Raw genomic sequence first — 17,764 nt, forward strand, 5'->3', positions numbered from 1 at the left:
TATCGACCACCACAAAAACGCAAAGCAAAATCGATGGTCGAACGATCGAAAAAGACCACAGTAAAAATCTATGCGACATATCTAAAATTCGAAGCGGGAGAAAAATAACAATTTCCGATTCGCGTGCCAGCATTCATTCGCGTTCATACGAGCCCAGCAACGGGAACTCCTTTTCATCGCAAAGTTTATTTTCCGAAGCAGAAACTGTGTTCGCAGGAAAAATAATCAAAAATAGTGTAACCGTAATATTCATCGGTCCGTGCGTGTACAACGCAATTTCGATGCACGGAAAACAAGTATGGAAAAGCACATGCGGAGGATGACGCGGCTTCGCGCGGAGAGAAAGAGGGACGGAAACAAGTGAAAAGCCTCCCTGTCAGATTGAATAATATTTTTTCTCCAAAATGATAACCGCAACGACGAGCTTGCAACGATTCAGGAATCGCGAGCGAACCGAAAAATCAGAAACATTAGCGACAGGTATGAATAGCAGGATGCGTGAATCCGATCGAGTTGCGGTTGTTAAGGGATGAGGTAGACGAGATTGCTTCGGCCTTCTGCTTTTTGCCTTCGGGAAAAATGAATTAACCTGCGCGCGAGGAGTGGAGGTTGCCGCGACAAGGAAGTTTATTCGATACATGGCATAAATACAACATAAACATCGTATTCTGAGCGTATAGCCCCCGGTTCCCCTTAATAGGAGCGATCCGGAGGCAAATCCACGGGAGAATCTGGAGTTCCAGTGAGCGGTAAAGGGGAGGTAAAGGCAGATTGCATCGATGTTTGGCGAAGACAGTGTGGGAACCGTCGAAGAAGACGCAGGGCGGGGTCGGGGCTTCGGGGATTCGGGGTCGGGGTCGGGGGCGGCTTTCATTTCGTTGATGTAAGTTTGAGGCTTGGTAGGTCTGACGGGCAACGCGTTTCGGCTTGTCCGCAGATACCCTGCCGAGCGAGAGGAAGGCAAACCACCCCCTCAATCTCGGCCAAAGTATCCGCGTTCATCGCCATCGGTAATCTCCGTTCTTCATCCACGGCTTTCTTCGCCAATATTCTCGACCCCGTGGCTCGCTGCCGGTCACGTGTATCGGTCCACCCACCGAGCTACCCTCGAGCCGCCCTTCTCTCCCCACCGCCGAACCTGTCCCCGCAGGCCAGCCCGCGGTCGTAACAAAAGGAATTTTCCCGTGGAACGATTAGCAGCCGGAGGTCGCTCTCTCCTATCGGCTCGTGACACGAGTTTGGCCACTTTCGTCATTAAGAGAAACTTCACCGTGGTTCCTGCGGGGGTGGTGCCGAGTAATATCTTTAAGAGAGTTACGGTCTTGCGTGGAACGATGGCCGTCTCGTCGGGCCAGCAATAACATGGACGTCCGGGCCGCGCCGAGCGTAACGAACGCCCGATCATTTTTCAACGCGCCTTTAAAGCCGCGGCTAATCAAAGATCGAACGGCGCGGCGCACATTGGGCAATGAATGCGTCTGAAGAAAAATCTGTAAGATTGGAATGCAGTTTTGTTCGATCTTTCCAATATTACATCAATATTAGCGGGCAAATGGGCCAAAAGTGCGTTATAATTTTACAAATTTCGTCAAATACATTCACGAATTAGAATAACAGATTATGCTTGCAGGCGTTTTGTCCATAAAATGGATTCGGTCGAACAAGTTGTAACAGAAAAATAGATACTACGAAGAAATTATAAAATCGTGCAAAATAGAGATATATAACGACGTCGATCATGAATAAATAATAATTTCTAAAATGTCAAGCTTCTTGGAACATATTGTTGAACGATAGAGGTACGAAATTAGTAATAAAATTTTTTTTAAAATTTATTTTTACAACCATTCAACTTAATTTTATAAGGCGTTCGGATGCTTATGCGGCGTGAAAATTCTTTGCTTTTTATATCTTTTAAATTACATAGGTAACGTTTTATGCTAAATTTGAAAGTCCAAGGGTTAAAGAGATCGATGCAGACGTATACCACGTCGTCGCACCTGAAGATAACAATGCTATTGCTACAGAATCGATTATCTTCGAGGAATCCCAAACGATTGAAATTAGGCTATTTGCGCACCCATATTAGAAACGAACAAAGACTAGACGTTATCGCAGCTTTTATCGTAGCTCGATAAGCAATCAAAGACGCGATAATTAACGCGCACATTGGTGAGAGACCGTGTCGCGACGGTAAGAAAGTTTGGCGAAGTATTGAGCGCGTCGAATGACGAGAGAGAAGGGAAGAAAACGGCGTGACAATCAGGGAGGAGTTTTTTGCCGGGGACACATCTGGTCTTATATTTTCATTTTGCCGACGAATCGACTTGTTCGTTCTGGGCTCTGCGATTTTCGCAAAACTCGAACACGCCACGCGCCGAGCCGTCGCGTCGATTCGATTATTTTCGTTTGTATCGTCTCGTAGACTCGCGGCCAATCGTCGGCTCAGTTCTCGAGGCATTATCTTTGCTCGGCCAGGTAAGCGGTAGCGCAAACAAAACTTCGGCACGAGCAACGGATAATCGCACTTTCCAGACTCGAAGGCTTTACAGCCAACTAGGACTCAATACAATCGATGAGAGACTATTCAAACGTTGAGACAATCGAAATGTAATTGCGTCGCCCCGATCTCCCTGAATGGCAATTCATTTTCCAAAGGTTGCCGTCGACGTTACTTCGTCCCCTCCAATCTCACTTCACCTCTCGCTGGAACTCTTCCTTACATCCCACATCTTTTGTCGGAAAGAAGTTTTATGGAAAGCAACGTTACGCCACCAGATAGTAGAAATCATGAACCTGATCGCAGAAACAATTATTCCCGTGAAAGGTAATGGAGCCAGTTACTGCGAGGTAGCCAATTACTGCGCCTTTTGTTTATTTACAAGCATAATTCACTCAATATTTATCTCATAAAACGTGTCAAATTATTTCATTTTAATTCAATTAATTATTTATTCGTTAAAATTAAACGTGTCAAAGACAAAAGTTCTTTTACTATTTATTATTGTTCAAGACATTGTACACATGTATATTCGAACATAACGCGCGTAACAACTAGTCAATATTGTTGGTATTGCATTTTTATGTGTTTGCAATATTTATATGGATATAGGAATGTTTGATATTGCATAATATATCCATATCAAATTAATGGAACGTTGAAACATTCGTTTTCTATTTTTTTTATTGACATCTCTATTTTCAAAAACTATAAAAATATTTCTGGAAATGTTTTTATTTTGTTTTTATTTTAAAATCATACGAAGTCGAAATAAATCCAGTCTTGGCAATTGCCATAAAACAATATACGTTAGCCGCGTTTAGGGCTCGGTAATTCTAGTGTTAACACAATTTTAAGATTGTCGCATCACTTTACAAAAATGGAAATAACTTATAAAATGTCAGAATTAAAGTCTTAATTATCAATAAAATGATTACTTCCAGTCATCCGGCATTTCACGGGTGCAGTGAAGAAAATGACTATTTTTAGTCATTGTGTTAAAGCCAAAGTGTTAATATGAAACTGGTCTCTTGAGAGATCCACTTCGAGACGACTTTAAAACGTCCAGTTTAGATCGCGAGATATCCAGACCTAAAGAGGTCGTAAAATGGACGTCTCTAAGATGTGTGCTATCTGGATTATTACCATGACGAATTCGGGGAACCAATGGAATACGTATTAATCGTGGTCGAGACGGTGTTCAATCGACATGTATCGCATTGATTTTTACGTTAATAGTATATTTACATTCCAACCTCGAAATATTCGTCGCGTCTGAAACTTCTTTCGGTGACGTTCCCCTAGAATTCTCTGACACGCAGTCCCGCAGCGACGGGAGCAGCGCTGCCCGAGGGGCATGATTTCAAAAATATTTTCCAGGCATGATTGACGAGAGTTCTTCGTTCCTTCTCCCCGGTGATTACAGGTGGACCAGCGAATCTATGGCGATTAAATCGAAATCACTGTAGGCGCTCGTCACCAGGTTTCGATTCGTTTTCCGAGAAGGGTATGAAATCGATCTCAAACTTGAAAGTTAATCGACAGCTCTGCAGCCCTTCAAGGGTTCAGTCCCTACGCAGCGCGTCGCGGCGCACAGTGGGGCAAAGCGACGATGTTGTGTCGATCGAAATGATTTTCGATGTTTTTCGCGATGATTTTTTCTTTATATGACAAAATTATTCAACATGCTGTTGGATAAATCACAATTTTGCTGGAACATTTCCAAATTTTCAAGGTTTAAAAATGTTCACGTTATATTCCCTTTATATTTCCCTTATTCTGCAAGATTTCAACTTTAACCTAAAAAAGGATCATCATTTTATCACATTTCTATCAAAAGTTCTTTCATTCTGATACAACTTCGTTATTCTGCCTCACACTACAAGTAATAAAAAGTTTGATCTACCATGACCTTTGTACAATATGTATGTACATATTTGTAATTTATAATGTGAATGCAATAGAAGCTCAAGTGATACAAATCAGAATTACTGCAGTCGTATACTACAAATAAATACTACAAAAAAATACTATAAAATAAATAATAAATACTGTAAAAAATTATATCTTTTTTATAATACATACAATAAAAAAGATACTATAAAAAGTGGATATATAAATATCTTCTTCTATAATTTCTTATTTCAATTACCAATTTAAGAGTTAATCGACAAATTGCCATTTTCCGAGACTCGTTACGGGAGAACGAAATGCCATGGAAAATAATTTCAATGTTGGGCGCGCAACAATGTAAAACGATTCCGATTGTCTGTGCGCGGAGGAGACAATCCCTCGAAACCGCTCATTTCGCGTGCAGAAACGTTTAAAAAAATAGAATTCTTTATACGAGAATCGACGACGAAATAAAAAAAAAAAAAAGGAAGATAGAAATGTGGAAAATGCAACGCTCGAATATGTGCGACTAAAGTGTTGACAGCAACGATGACTATCGGACGATGTCCACGTCGGGCTACGCGGAAACAACGAAGTCCGAAAACAGAGAGATAGAGCACGACGAGGACCATTCAGCGACAGGAACGCTGTTATGTCGGTCCAGCACGAAGAGCCTCGGATTGCAGATTTAAAAAAAATACAAACGAAAAAAAGAGAAAAAAACAGCACTATACAGTCGGATATCGCTGAAACCTTTACTAAGAGATGCAGGCAGAGTCGCGCGCGAGCAACGCGGAGGGGGAGGTTGCAAGACGCAAGCCAAAATTCGTTGTGGGCAGGGAGGGGGGAGGGGAAAGCACACTTCCACTTTTCCCCCTCACTCGCATTTTCATCCGCGACTTAGAACATTCCTCCCGCCAAAGTGGAAGCTCATTCGTTCTACGCGTTGACTGCCATTTGTGGGAAAAATGAGTAACCGAAGTATAAAATTATAAAGCCGCGCGCGCGTAGGAAGTATTGAATAACATTGGCAACTGTTTTCAGCTTAAGAAAATTGTTCAAAGAAACAATTTATTTTCATTGAATTTCCGTTTCATACAATGTTGGAAAATTGTTTGTTTTACATAAAGTTCCGCAGTCTACTAATTACACTCGGTAGTCACTTTCAAGGAAACGTTGCGCATAAAAATATGCTCATCGAGCATATCGAACGAGTAGACCTGTGGGTTTTGCGCATTGACATCAGAAAGGAGTAGATTAAATGGAAAATTGCTGTAGGCTGATTAGAATGACAAAGAGAAAAAGAATGAATGTTTAACAGATTTCGCGGCGGACAAGGAAAAACCACGGGTAAAGGACAAAAAGATAGCACACGTATGCTACTATTTATAATTCTGAAGGTAATATATTGTATAGCAACAGACTGAAACTATACTGTCCGTACTTGTATTTATCAACAAAAGTCTCGTAGCAGAGGCCGGCGAAATGATAGCACATGTGTTAATATACATGAAACATTTACATAACAAAACTTAAACATTTGTGTAATAAAAATGAGATAAATTGAAACAAGTAGTTTACTTCTCATACGATAACATGATTAAAAGGATTTTCATTTTATATAAAATTAATGTAATTCATTCACTGTCCGAATATTTTTGCGACGTATAGAATTTTGTCACAATCTTGTTTATCGCTTATCATATAAAAAAGCCATGTGGAATAAACAAACAAAATTTATGTTTCTACGTATTATTTCTACGTATGTTTCTACGTTTAAGAAGTGCTTTATTATATGAGAAAACAATTGATTCAATAATACTATCTTAAATAAAAAGGAGCAATATAGTTCTTCTAACAATATGATGACTGAATATTAACACGTTCCGTGCCACGTGTACCATCGATGGTACACGCTTGCATGTTTACTTAGTGAACTGAACAAATTGTTTACAAGAAATTTAGAACCGAAGAATCAATTTCCACCGCAAGAATGGGCGTTGATAAGTTTTTGTTACGTTGTTATGTTGTTTACGAGAATTAATAATTGCACGTAATACATCAAGTTTTAGTAAAATATCAAAGTGTGAAGATTCGAGTAAAAAAAGCTCGGCACGGAACGTGTTAATGCGAGTCACTGTATATTACCTTAAAACGATGTTTATGTCCCATTTGTAAAATGAAGAGAATTCTTAATTTATCCTTGAGAACTAAATCGTAGAGCATACGTGCGCAATCGGTTTGCCCAGGAGTGCATGAGCAAGCATGAACGCGGAGTGGGGACGTGAGAAAAGAAAGAGCGAAGTGTTTACGTTTTCCTGCCATACTACCTCTCTCGCTCGCACGCGTTGCCGTTAGATGCCGAGCTATTCTCCTGAATCTCGACGTCACTTAATGTTGATCTCTTCAACCGCCTTCGGCCAAATGTATGTAACTACTGAAATAATGTATGTAATTACTGAAAATCGCTGACCGAACGTACAAGCTGTTTAACTACTCTGATCTGCGCAATTTCTGCGCCTTGTAATTAATGAAGATGATTTTTATTTTGCGACAGAAGCCACAGTCTAAATGTAAGAAATGTTTACAGCATAAATGATTTTCAAAGGGGGGGGGGGCATCGTGGCAGATAGATTTTTCTTTACTCTCTTGGTTCGTTTTTTCAAGACTTTTTCAAGATCGTCATTGTCAGTTTAGAAGAGGACATTGTACGACAGTGATACGAAAACTTAGATACCGTTTATGATATTAACGCATTAACTGGCAACCACGGTTAAGGGTCCATTATATTAACAGAAATAACAAGGATTTATTTATTATTTTTTACTTATTTCCTACTTTCTATTTATTCGTTATTTTCAACTCTATCATTATTTATTCAAAATAGGCTTGGCAGTCGATGATCAATCCTCGTCCTTTCCTGATGTCAATTTAACACTATTTTGAAGCTTCAGAGTATATTAATCGGCTATTTTTACGAAAATTGATCTGAGACTTCATTTCGTTAACATTGAGTATATGCGCATCTATTATGACTAGATTGCGATAGAAAATGACCAATGAGAGACCAATGAGATGTGGACAGTAATTTATGTCATGATTAGGTGATCTCACACGTTTCGTATATTTATACATTGTCGACTAGCTATTCAAATTTGTCATCGGCACAAGTATGCGTTCCGCGTGCGTGCGATTCCGCGCCGGGCCGGGTCAGGCCTGAAATTACGAAATAAATTGCGGGCCACTCACCTGTAGACCCGATCTCAAGGGTAACGTGATAGCCGGGATCGTCGAGTAGCAGTAGCATAGTAGTCAACGGACGTGTTGTCAGTGAGTTCTGCGAGCCGGCGATCGAAGGTAGTCGGCCACAAATCAGACCGCCGTGATCCTGACCAGTTGTCGCTGCACAGTCACCCTGGACATCTTCGGTGGATCTTCATAAGGGAATGTTGTGCAATTCCCGAAATTGGGAGTGATCGAGTGTTGCTTCGGGAACAGGAAAGACGAAATCGAAAGGTGAGAGTTCGAGAAATCATTTTTCGAATTTTTATTGTCGCTAATTATTTTCGAAAAACTAGAGGACGCTTCTAAGAGATAGTAATCATTTTGCAACAGGTCACCTGTTATTTTGCAATGTTCTCTGTGCAATAGATGCACGAAGAACTTAACTGTAGTTGACAATAATATGTTTCTAGTGCCGGTTTATTATTATTTATTTTCATTTCTGAGTCTCATCGCACTCTCCACGGCAGTCTCAATTGTTTAAACCGCTTAATTATAAATTGCAACGTTTTTCGCGACACACTAGACTTCTATAATGATTTTTTTAAATCATTTACTATACCACTATGCTACTATACTGCTTCTACTATCGCTGCGGTTCATGGCTTGTGTTAACATTTTAATTATTGGCTTAAAGCCTAAGTATGGTAATTCTCTTAAAAGTTTAATTCTTTGTATTATCTAATAAACAGTTTTCCCATAGAAATCAACGAATAAATAAATTAGTATAATCTTTTCCTTATCAATAGACTGCGGATATTTATGCAAATGCATCTTTTTTTTTTAGAAAATAAGTACACCCACGGGAACTGGACAGAAAATTTTGTCGTGATCGAGTGATCCTAAAAATTCTTTTTTCGTTTACTTTCCGTATTTCGCATATTACGTGTATTATTAGCCGTGTACATGCATATATCCTTAACTTCGCATGTTGAAAAATCTTCGTCATGTTGTAAGAGTGTCATAAAGATTAAGGCATGGACAGTTCACGAGCAGATGTAAACAATCCAAAGTCACACGTGATAGAATTCAGTCGGGCACGTGTCGTTGAAGTCATTTTATCGGTGAAGTCATGAAGTATTCAGCGTCTCGTTTTCATTTAAAACACGTTGTCTTTGTTGATGTAGAAAAATGTGTCAACAGAATTTTGTTTTGTTCAGAGCTGCGAATATTGCGACGCGCGCGTTGTTTTCCTCTCAAATTCTTCAAATTTTTTTCAAGTATCGTAGGTCGTCGCTGTTTCTCGCACATTAACCTTTGCTTTCTGAACGCCATAATTGCGTCATCTACACGTGTTTTCTGTCAGCGACACTCGGACTGTCAATTAAAGTGTTGCGTGATTACTGCGGAGCCAACATACCAAATTCATTATCGAAATTTTCGATTGACAAACCAGAGCCTGCGGATCTTGATACACTTACGTATAATTATCGTACGCAGATTAGAATATGTAAAATACGTTTCCTTTACCATTTTACGTCATTTAAATATTGACGATGTGGACACTAATAATTCTGAATCGCCAATAACTCATTCAGTGATTGACGCGACTTTGAACGCTGGATATAAAAAAGAAAAAAATGGTAATTTCAAGTGAAATATAAAATGATATAATGTCGTGGACAATTCCAATTACAGAGATAAAGGAACGTATTTGAAATTGTAGAAAATAACTCGAGTTAGAGGAACTTTTATTTCGATTTACAAAGAAGCAGCGAAATGCTATTAACAAAATATTCGCCTTATCGAAGCATTCGCGTTAAAGAGACTCGAGTTATCGAAGTTCGACTGTGTATTGATATACCATCTTATAGAATTTATATACGAATTTTTAAATAATCTCTTTACAAAAGACAGCCGAGAACAAATGGTTTAAGTAGTATGCCAATTAGAAGGGTCGACGAATATCAATATATAATTAACTCTATTAAAACGACGAGGAAAGAACTTTGCGGCGGGCAATAAATTATGTAGTTCTACGCGCAAAGATTTCGAACATTTTTAGGAATCCAAGTTGGACCCATCACTTCGTTCTGTTTCACCTCCGAACAGGTTACTACGAAATGAACCGGTTGCCACGAAACGACCTTCGTAAAGTAACTTTCATAACCATGCGTAATACAATGATAAGCAATCTGATAATTCGGTCCGTAAGAAGCGTCGTGAACGTGTTAAAGACGTAAATCAGTTATATCGCAGGAGAAAAGTTGGCTATCTAATTTTATCACAGCAATTATCTGTCTACACAACTGAGAACGCTGACGGCCATCAATGAAAGTCAAAGGTCGCGAACGTAAAGATTTACACACGCAAAAAATCTTTAATCAGCTAATAGTCTAATAATTTCCTAATAGTGATTTTTTATTCGAGCGATTCATTAGTAACAGGCCGCCATTTGTCTTGAACGGAACCAACGAGCAAAATCCAAGGGAACATTCCAATTTCTCCCAACGAAGCTAAGCAGTTTTTGAGTATCGTTGGCGCGTTTGTGGCATGTCCCGTAGTGTTTGTTGCATGCTTCTTCTGCAAAATTTATTTATTACGTGAACGTGCTGTCAATCATTGGAAGTAGCCTTACAAAGACTGACTTTGTCGAATTGAGGGGCTTTACACAAGATATGTATAAAGTGTAGATTTTTGTCGATTAGATTCCCTTGCGTGTGTAGATTGAACAATAAATATTGACTTGTTTGATGACACGGATCATTGAAGGTATACGATGCCAAAGCTAATGCGGTAGAAACCGGTTAGTGACTAAGGTATCGACAAATTAATGATGACGAAATCGAAATTGTTTGCTATAACTGAACGACAGCATTCGGAAGCACCGACCGGATAACGTTTGTTTACCGACAATTTGAATATACAAATCGTATAATCGATGTTCATGATTAATACTAAATGTTCTCTACAGGACAACAAACGTGTCTTCTCAAAAGAGATGGAAGACTTTCTTTTGTTACAGACACGATGATATTCACGATCTTCATGTTACTGTTTCTGCACTTCTTGAGCTTCGTTTGCAAACCTTTCTCTGCGCTAATCCGCATCGTCAAGCCACCTCGATTACCACCGATCACCAATTCATTATTAAAAGAAAGTGCGAGTTCGTTGGCTGAGAAGATCAGAAATAGGAAGGTAAGATTATCCTATGTGAATCTGAGTTATGCAGAATTACGATAGAATTACTCAAGGAATAACAATCACAAACCAATTCAATTATATTGTAATTCGTAGTTCAGATCGCCATTGAATTAAATTACAAAGTATTTCAATTATAGTGTAATTCACACACACACACACAATTACATTATAGTTCAATTACATTGTAATACGTAATTCAGATCGTCATTTAATTAAATTACAATGTATTTCGTAATTCAATATGAGTACAATTACAAAATACTATGTTATTCAGTTACATTAATTACGAATTACAGTGTAATTGAATTACATCAATTACACAACTGAATTAGCAAAACCCTGGCTATGAATCATGTAGTTTCGGTTCTCATTCTTCTAATCGTGGCACTATTGTCAAATTTGTCTTGCTCGCTTTAAACATAGGAAAATGAGGTTCTATCGCTTTTCATCCTATCGCTACGATCACATTTTCTAATTGCAGCATTACTCTAAATTGTCCTTACACATTTTTACCACGAAATCATAAGATCCAGTCCTATCCTTTAGAATCTCTGGATAATTGTTCAAGACCTAGACGTCCCCCAGAGAAACATGATCAAATGTCATCCAGTCATTCGTCCTATCGCCGCAAGAAATAACTCAGAAATTTTGTAAAAAGAAGTAGACCTATCGAATGGCAACAGTCGCCTCTAGCAACTTGATAATTTCTGACTTTTCCATTGAATGAACCAAGCTGTCCAGCGAAACGATAGTGCGGGCATGCATCGACCGGATCAAAGAGGTGAATCCTTTTCTGAACGCAGTAATCGAGGACCGATTCGACGAGGCATTGACGGATGCGAAGAAGTGCGACGCTATACTGAAGAGCGGAAAAATGACCGCTGCTACGCTGGAGAAGGAGATGCCGCTTTTCGGTATACCTATCACCGTCAAAGAGAGCTTGAGCCTAAACGGTATGAACCGCAAAGAGTACCTATCTGGATCAGAGGGAGGGAGAGGGAGGGGAGGAAACGTGCTAAATATAATTCTATTTAATCAGGAATGAGCTACACAGGAGGCAATTTTGATCATAAAGGTCGAAAAGCTTCTAGGAACAGTCCAGCAATAGAGATGTTGTTAAACGCCGGAGCGATTCCATTGTGCGTGACAAATACGTCGGAGCTTTGCTGTTCTATTCACACCTCGAATGTTCTGGCCGGAGCGACGAATAATCCGTATGACACCAGGATTTCGCCTGGAGGATCCTCAGGCGGAGAGGTGAAAAAACCAATTACTAGACTATGCTTGCAAATGCTCAAAGTCGAAGTGCTTTTCTGAGATGGGAGCAACTATTCACAGTGCACCTGTCCACCACTGTAATTTAAAGTCCAGCATCCAAAAGATTCAAAGAAGCTTCAATTCAAGCTTAAATTGCACCTTGAAAATGTCTCTTCGATAATTACAGGCAGCATTGCTTGGTGCTGGAGCGTCTGTGCTTGGCATCGGCTCGGATTTAGTCGGTTCCATAAGGATACCGAGTCTTTTCAGTGGCGTTTTTGGTCACAAACCTACCACGGGTAAGATTCTAGAAGATTTCTAAGAACGTTTCGCCCAAACAGGTCTAAGCTGTTCTGACTGCAATTGCACAAGTGTTTCTGGAACCTGAAATCGCATCCAAAAATTTTACACTGCTTTGAAAATCAAGGTCGTATGATCAGAGTGGATAAATAAGTTTTTGGAGAAACATCCTATACAATGGGAGAACTCAGACTATTAGCGCCGATTAGCAACAGCTTCGTGGCACTACGTTTCGTTTGATCAGAGCAAACGCGTGTCATAAGTAAACTGCGAATTTTATGCACTTACAGCAAAAATGAGTAGGTGAAGTACAAACTAATAAATATTATCAAAGAATTATAAGCATACTGTCACGTATTTTTGATACATTGACGCGATTAAATGAAGAAATACATTTTTATCTAACTTCGGTATCCTACAGTTAACATCGAAATATTTGATTTTGCATAAAGATTCGCAGTTTGGTCGTAAATGAAACCTCTACCGTCAGAGGCGCGAGAATAGATCTGAGAAGCCTAACTAGTCCGAAGTAATCCGAACGTCGGTGACGTCGCGGTTTAGCCGGCATCCTGGCGTCACTGATTGTGTACCTTTCAATAATAATAATAATAATAATAATATATAATATATTATATATATTATTAATAATAATAATATATAATATATTATATATATATTATTAATAATAATAATATATAATATATTATATATATTATTAATAATAATAATATATAATATATTATATATATTATTAATAATTTATAATATATTATATATTTGATCAACAAGAGAAACACAATAATGTGACGACATGTCGCACAGATAGCATATCATAAAAATGGTAAGAAAAAAAAGAAGAGATGAAACAATAAAAATTAGAAGGATAGAATAGATGATAAAGTAAATGATTGAGATATTTAAACAATAAGGAACGGAGGAAATAAAAGAGAGAGAGTTTAATTGAATGTGTCCACTAAATAAGTGAAGTAGTTTGTGAAAATAAAAATTGTCGTCAACTGCAACGAATGGTTGAAAATATTTTAATAGAAGAGTAGAAATAGAATAATTATTTGGTTGAAGAGTACATCCAGCAACTGATTCGCAGGTATCATATCAGGCGAAGGACACTTTCCCTTTAGTCCTGACCCCACGTTCGTAAAGTTAATAGTCGTTGGGCCAATAGCAAGGCACGCTAAGGACCTGCGACTTGTTATGAAGATTTTCACGTCGAACTTCAACGAGCTGTCGCGTTTCGACGAGCCCATTGACCTGAAGACGGTCCGAGTATTGTACATAGAGAAGATGGACACTATTTTTGATATATACAACACTACGTCGGACATAAAGGAAAAGATTAAGGATGCCGCACGACACTTGAGAGGGATCGGCGCGCACGTGGAACAAGTAATCTCATGATATCCTACGATATTCTCTCAATGATGAAAAGAAATCATCTTTTCGTGATAAAATACTATTCCCAATGTCTTCGTTTGCAAGAACATATAGGGTGTCCCAAAATGATGAAACATCCGGGAAATGAGAGGTTCCTGAGATCATTTGAAGTAACTTTTTCCTTTGCGAAAATGCAGGCCGTGGCTTTGTTTACTTTGTTTATTAGGAGTTATTTACTGCCGTCTTGCGCCAGCCGAGCTCGCCTCTCATTGGTCAGTGTTTTTCGTTAATAACTCGTGAACAAAGCCACGAACTGTATTTTCGCAAAGGAAAAGGTTACCTCAAATGACCTCAGGAACCTCTCATTTCCCGGATGTTTCATCATTTTGGGGCACTCTGTAGAATAACGAGCGTGGCAGACGTTTAATCAATGGATGATTGTTATTCCAGCTGTCGCAAGAGTACGTGAAGTATTCACACTTGTACATGCTAGCTTCAATCTGCGATATACAAGTGCCTGATGAGATGAATATTCCTAATGGTGACAAGGTGATACAATGATTTCATTAACTATTTGATCGGCCACTTTCCTTGCAATTCTTGTCCTTACACGTAGATTATTAAGATCAAAGCTTACGCGGTGATTACTTTATCAATTAAAATTACGTTCGAAGACGCATAATATTTGGAGAAAGATAGAACTCGTCGAGCTATGTGTTTGATGATTTGATCTTCGCAGATAGCCCTGATGTTGATCGAGTTCTGTAAGGCGTTGCTGGGATTATCGAAGTATTCGGCACAATTGGTGTTATCAACGATATTTACGGAGCAAAATGCCTTCTTGTCGCCGAAGGAGAAACAGCAATTGAACGGCGAAAAAGAGATCCTTCGTGAAAAGCTGAACGTAGGTCAATGACAGCCTTAATCTAATTCACGTAATAATTCTCTAATACTTCTAAAAATCGATAACTATACTATAGCTGATTTATTCAGCTTCGCTAGCTGAACTCCAATCGTTAGATTTCATTGCGAATCGATGTGCTCGCAGATTCTGTTGGACGAAAGAACCGTAATTTTACTGCCGACGTTCACGCAACCAGCGAGCTACGCTGAAGACGTTGTCCTGAAAACTGATTGTACAACATACGCCGCGTTAGCCAATATCATGCAGTTTCCAGCGACACACGTGCCGATGGGTTTAAACAAAGACGGTTTACCTGTCGGATTCCAGGTGATTAATTAAATATGACGATTAATTAACCATCGAATCGGATTAAGAACCGATCCGAGTTACAATGAAACATCAATTGAGAACAGAATCGACCCAGAAAGATCAAGCTTCATTGGAAATGGTTGTTGTTCAAGCGACGAATCGATTGCTAATTCTAAGATCGTTCGGAGAAAAAATAATCGCGAGGCTGACGGAAAAATCAATTTCACAGATCTAATAAATTTTCAGATAATTTTGAAATTTCAGGTGATGGCTGGCTGCAAGAACGATCATCTTTGTCTGGCGATCGCTGAAGAATTAGAGAGAGCGTTTGGAGGCTGGGTGCCACCCCCGTATTGAATTAACGTTTCAACGCTTTTTACAGTCTTTAATGTGGTTTATAAATGGACTGACTTCCATTTTTTCTAACAACTGTTTTATAACAACTGAAGGATTTATTAGAAGATTAGAATATAATATATACAGCGATTTAATTCGAAAATGCATGGTGTAAATTATAAAATATATTTAGTAATTGTAAATGCTGTACTGTTGTAATTACCGTACAGTTTAAATTTGGCTTTAAAAGCGGCTTTGATTGCTCGAATTTCGCTGAAATGAAAGTATTCACAAATACTGTTGAGAAGACACACTCTGCGTTCGGTCCTATAGGAGAATTTGAGACGAAATTTGAGACATTATTCCAAAAGTTGCAGGCAAACCTTGTAAAAAAAATTCCTAGCTCTTTTTCGTGGAACATATAATGATCCAACGATTGGTAAAAGAAATGCGATTCGATATAGCAGAGGCGGACGAGCGAAGATAAACCGTACAATGAGAAGCGTTTCGATCACGAGCATAAGTCCGTGCCGGGAATAGCAGGCTTGCTAATAGCGCAACGATTTATGAAGATTTCAGCGCGCTGACTGGCGAGACCGAGCGTGGAGCGACCCTCAAAGTTGATTAATGAACGAGCCCCCCGATCGGTTCGATTAAACCAGTGTAAACGAAAGGCCGACTGATAAATATCTGCCGATATAAACGTCGGCATTACGTCGTGACTTCTCGCATAAATCAAAACGCCGCGTCGGCGACGGGGACGCGCGTTAACTCGGCGAACACGCGTATTGTTGCGCCGATATTTTAAATAATGAACCCGCGATAATCGAAAATACAGTGAGAATTCATTTTCTCTGATGGGAGAAGGGCGACCAGATAATGACGCGTCAGAGTTCATAGATCATCGGACATGTCCCATCGAACTGACAGAATTATTTTATTAACTGTTAATGGAATGTAGATGTTTATGTGATCCGGGCACGTGCAAATTTATGAAATCCGAGAATGCTATCTCTGCTATGTAATGATTCCGATCGTTCTGCCCGTTTCAAAGAAACATAATCTTGATCTATATAAAGGAGGATATCATGTTAACTTGGATAATGGAGAAATTACACAATAAAGTTAATAATAATAATAAAGATAATTATTTTAAGTTACGGTAAAACATTTATTTGAAAATAATGCTTAAAATCGATAGTTCTGAATGGACAATACCCTCTCAAATCAATTGCAAGAAAACAATATTGATTGACCTTTGATTAATCGTCATACATAATAGTTTATATCAGTCCCATTTAAAATCGATTAATCTAAATTTCTATCAGAAATATTTCTATCTATTATTATCCAAATTTCCTAATCTTAATATTATACACTTATATCCATAATTAGAAGATTTATTAAAATTACTTGAAAAGATATATATTAATGAATATTAAATAAACAAATTCCATTTAATTGATATGATTCCAATATAAAATCAATGTTAACCCCGTCCCATTTAAAAAGATACGTTCATAGTTTGGAATCGAAGAGATAGACGTAAGTTTGCGGATTAATGATTCGCAGAGGGAGATTCGCGAGAGGGAAAAGCGGTGGGATAAGATGACATCAGGAGATTGATCTCGGGTCTTTAAGTGTGTACCGGAAGGCACGCGCGCGCGTCAATAGAGAAATAGGGGAGAAAGAAAACGTGTGAGTATATCGTCGCGGCGCGGCGGGGCTGCCGGTGACAGTTCTGTCTTCACAGGCAAATTTCACTTTTTGTCAACCAACAGTCGTTTGAAAGGAACGAATATTGGATTCGGTTATTACATCTTCGACCTTCACCCGAGATCCCGTTCCCCCGACTCGGTTCGCAACCGGCATATTGAGATATCGTCTTCGGCTCGAGCCGCGAGACAATTCGCTCGAACGAGTACACCGGGAGCGGTGTTGCCTGGGAAACAGTTCGTCGCTAATTTTCCGTTGAAACCGTCATCGAGTCGAAAATATCTCCTGCCGGCCCGGCCCTCCTGCTGTCATTACCACGAGCGCGGAAGTAGATCGAGTGACGCTGGTTTTGCAAGCTGCGTCGAGTTCGGCGTGTCGCGCGCTAAAAATCTGATGTCTGTTGCAAATGCGCGCAAAAAGATCGATAAATCAGCTTTCGAGCTGGCTGGAGCACCGAAATTTTCCCGGCGACCGTGTACAGAGGTATCGAAAAGGTGACGTTTCCTTTATTTGCGATAACTCGGTAGCGGAAACCGGGGCATAGAGAGCCTCGGGGCAAAGAGAACTTTGCTGGAGATTTATTTATAAAATTAAAATTGATGCGATAGAAAATTATAAACTAAATTGACTTATCGGTATAACGATCGGTATAATGATTATATCCGTTAAATTATAATATCAGGTCGTCTCTCATAAGTTCGTGCTTTTTTCTGTTCCCCCTTTTTTTTAAA

General features: G+C 39.2%; 1 protein-coding gene across 2 annotated transcripts; it reads left to right on the plus strand.

Moving 5' to 3' along the window:
• The first annotated feature begins 7,587 nt into the window (after nucleotides 1-7,587).
• LOC117223855 (fatty-acid amide hydrolase 2-B) lies at nucleotides 7,588-16,473 on the plus strand. 2 transcript variants are annotated; one of them, XM_033476414.2, is made up of 10 exons: nucleotides 7,588-7,909; nucleotides 10,641-10,813; nucleotides 11,553-11,772; nucleotides 11,859-12,076; nucleotides 12,264-12,375; nucleotides 13,482-13,780; nucleotides 14,219-14,317; nucleotides 14,508-14,672; nucleotides 14,817-14,999; nucleotides 15,246-16,473. In XM_033476414.2, the coding sequence occupies exons 2-10, from the start codon at nucleotides 10,646-10,648 to the stop codon at nucleotides 15,336-15,338; spliced, it is 1,557 nt and encodes a 518-aa protein (XP_033332305.2). In that variant the 5' UTR covers nucleotides 7,588-7,909; nucleotides 10,641-10,645; the 3' UTR covers nucleotides 15,339-16,473. The 2 variants fall into 2 exon arrangements, with proteins under 2 accessions (XP_033332305.2, XP_076378661.1); XM_076522546.1 differs by lacking the exon at nucleotides 7,588-7,909 and adding an exon at nucleotides 10,437-10,465 and having other exon boundaries at nucleotides 10,639-10,813.
• The last annotated feature ends 1,291 nt before the right edge of the window (nucleotides 16,474-17,764 follow it).

Source organism: Megalopta genalis, chromosome 6 (genome assembly GCF_051020955.1).
Source record: "Megalopta genalis isolate 19385.01 chromosome 6, iyMegGena1_principal, whole genome shotgun sequence".
In the NCBI taxonomy this organism is placed as follows: Eukaryota; Metazoa; Arthropoda; class Insecta; order Hymenoptera; family Halictidae; genus Megalopta; species Megalopta genalis.

Excerpts from the sequence above, each read along its gene's own strand:
- LOC117223855 (XM_076522546.1), top strand. Across the intron at positions 10,814-11,552 it reads AGAAGATCAGAAATAGGAAG|CTGTCCAGCGAAACGATAGT; the intron begins GTAAGATTATCC and ends GAATGAACCAAG. Across the intron at positions 14,673-14,816 it reads TCCTTCGTGAAAAGCTGAAC|ATTCTGTTGGACGAAAGAAC; the intron begins GTAGGTCAATGA and ends ATGTGCTCGCAG.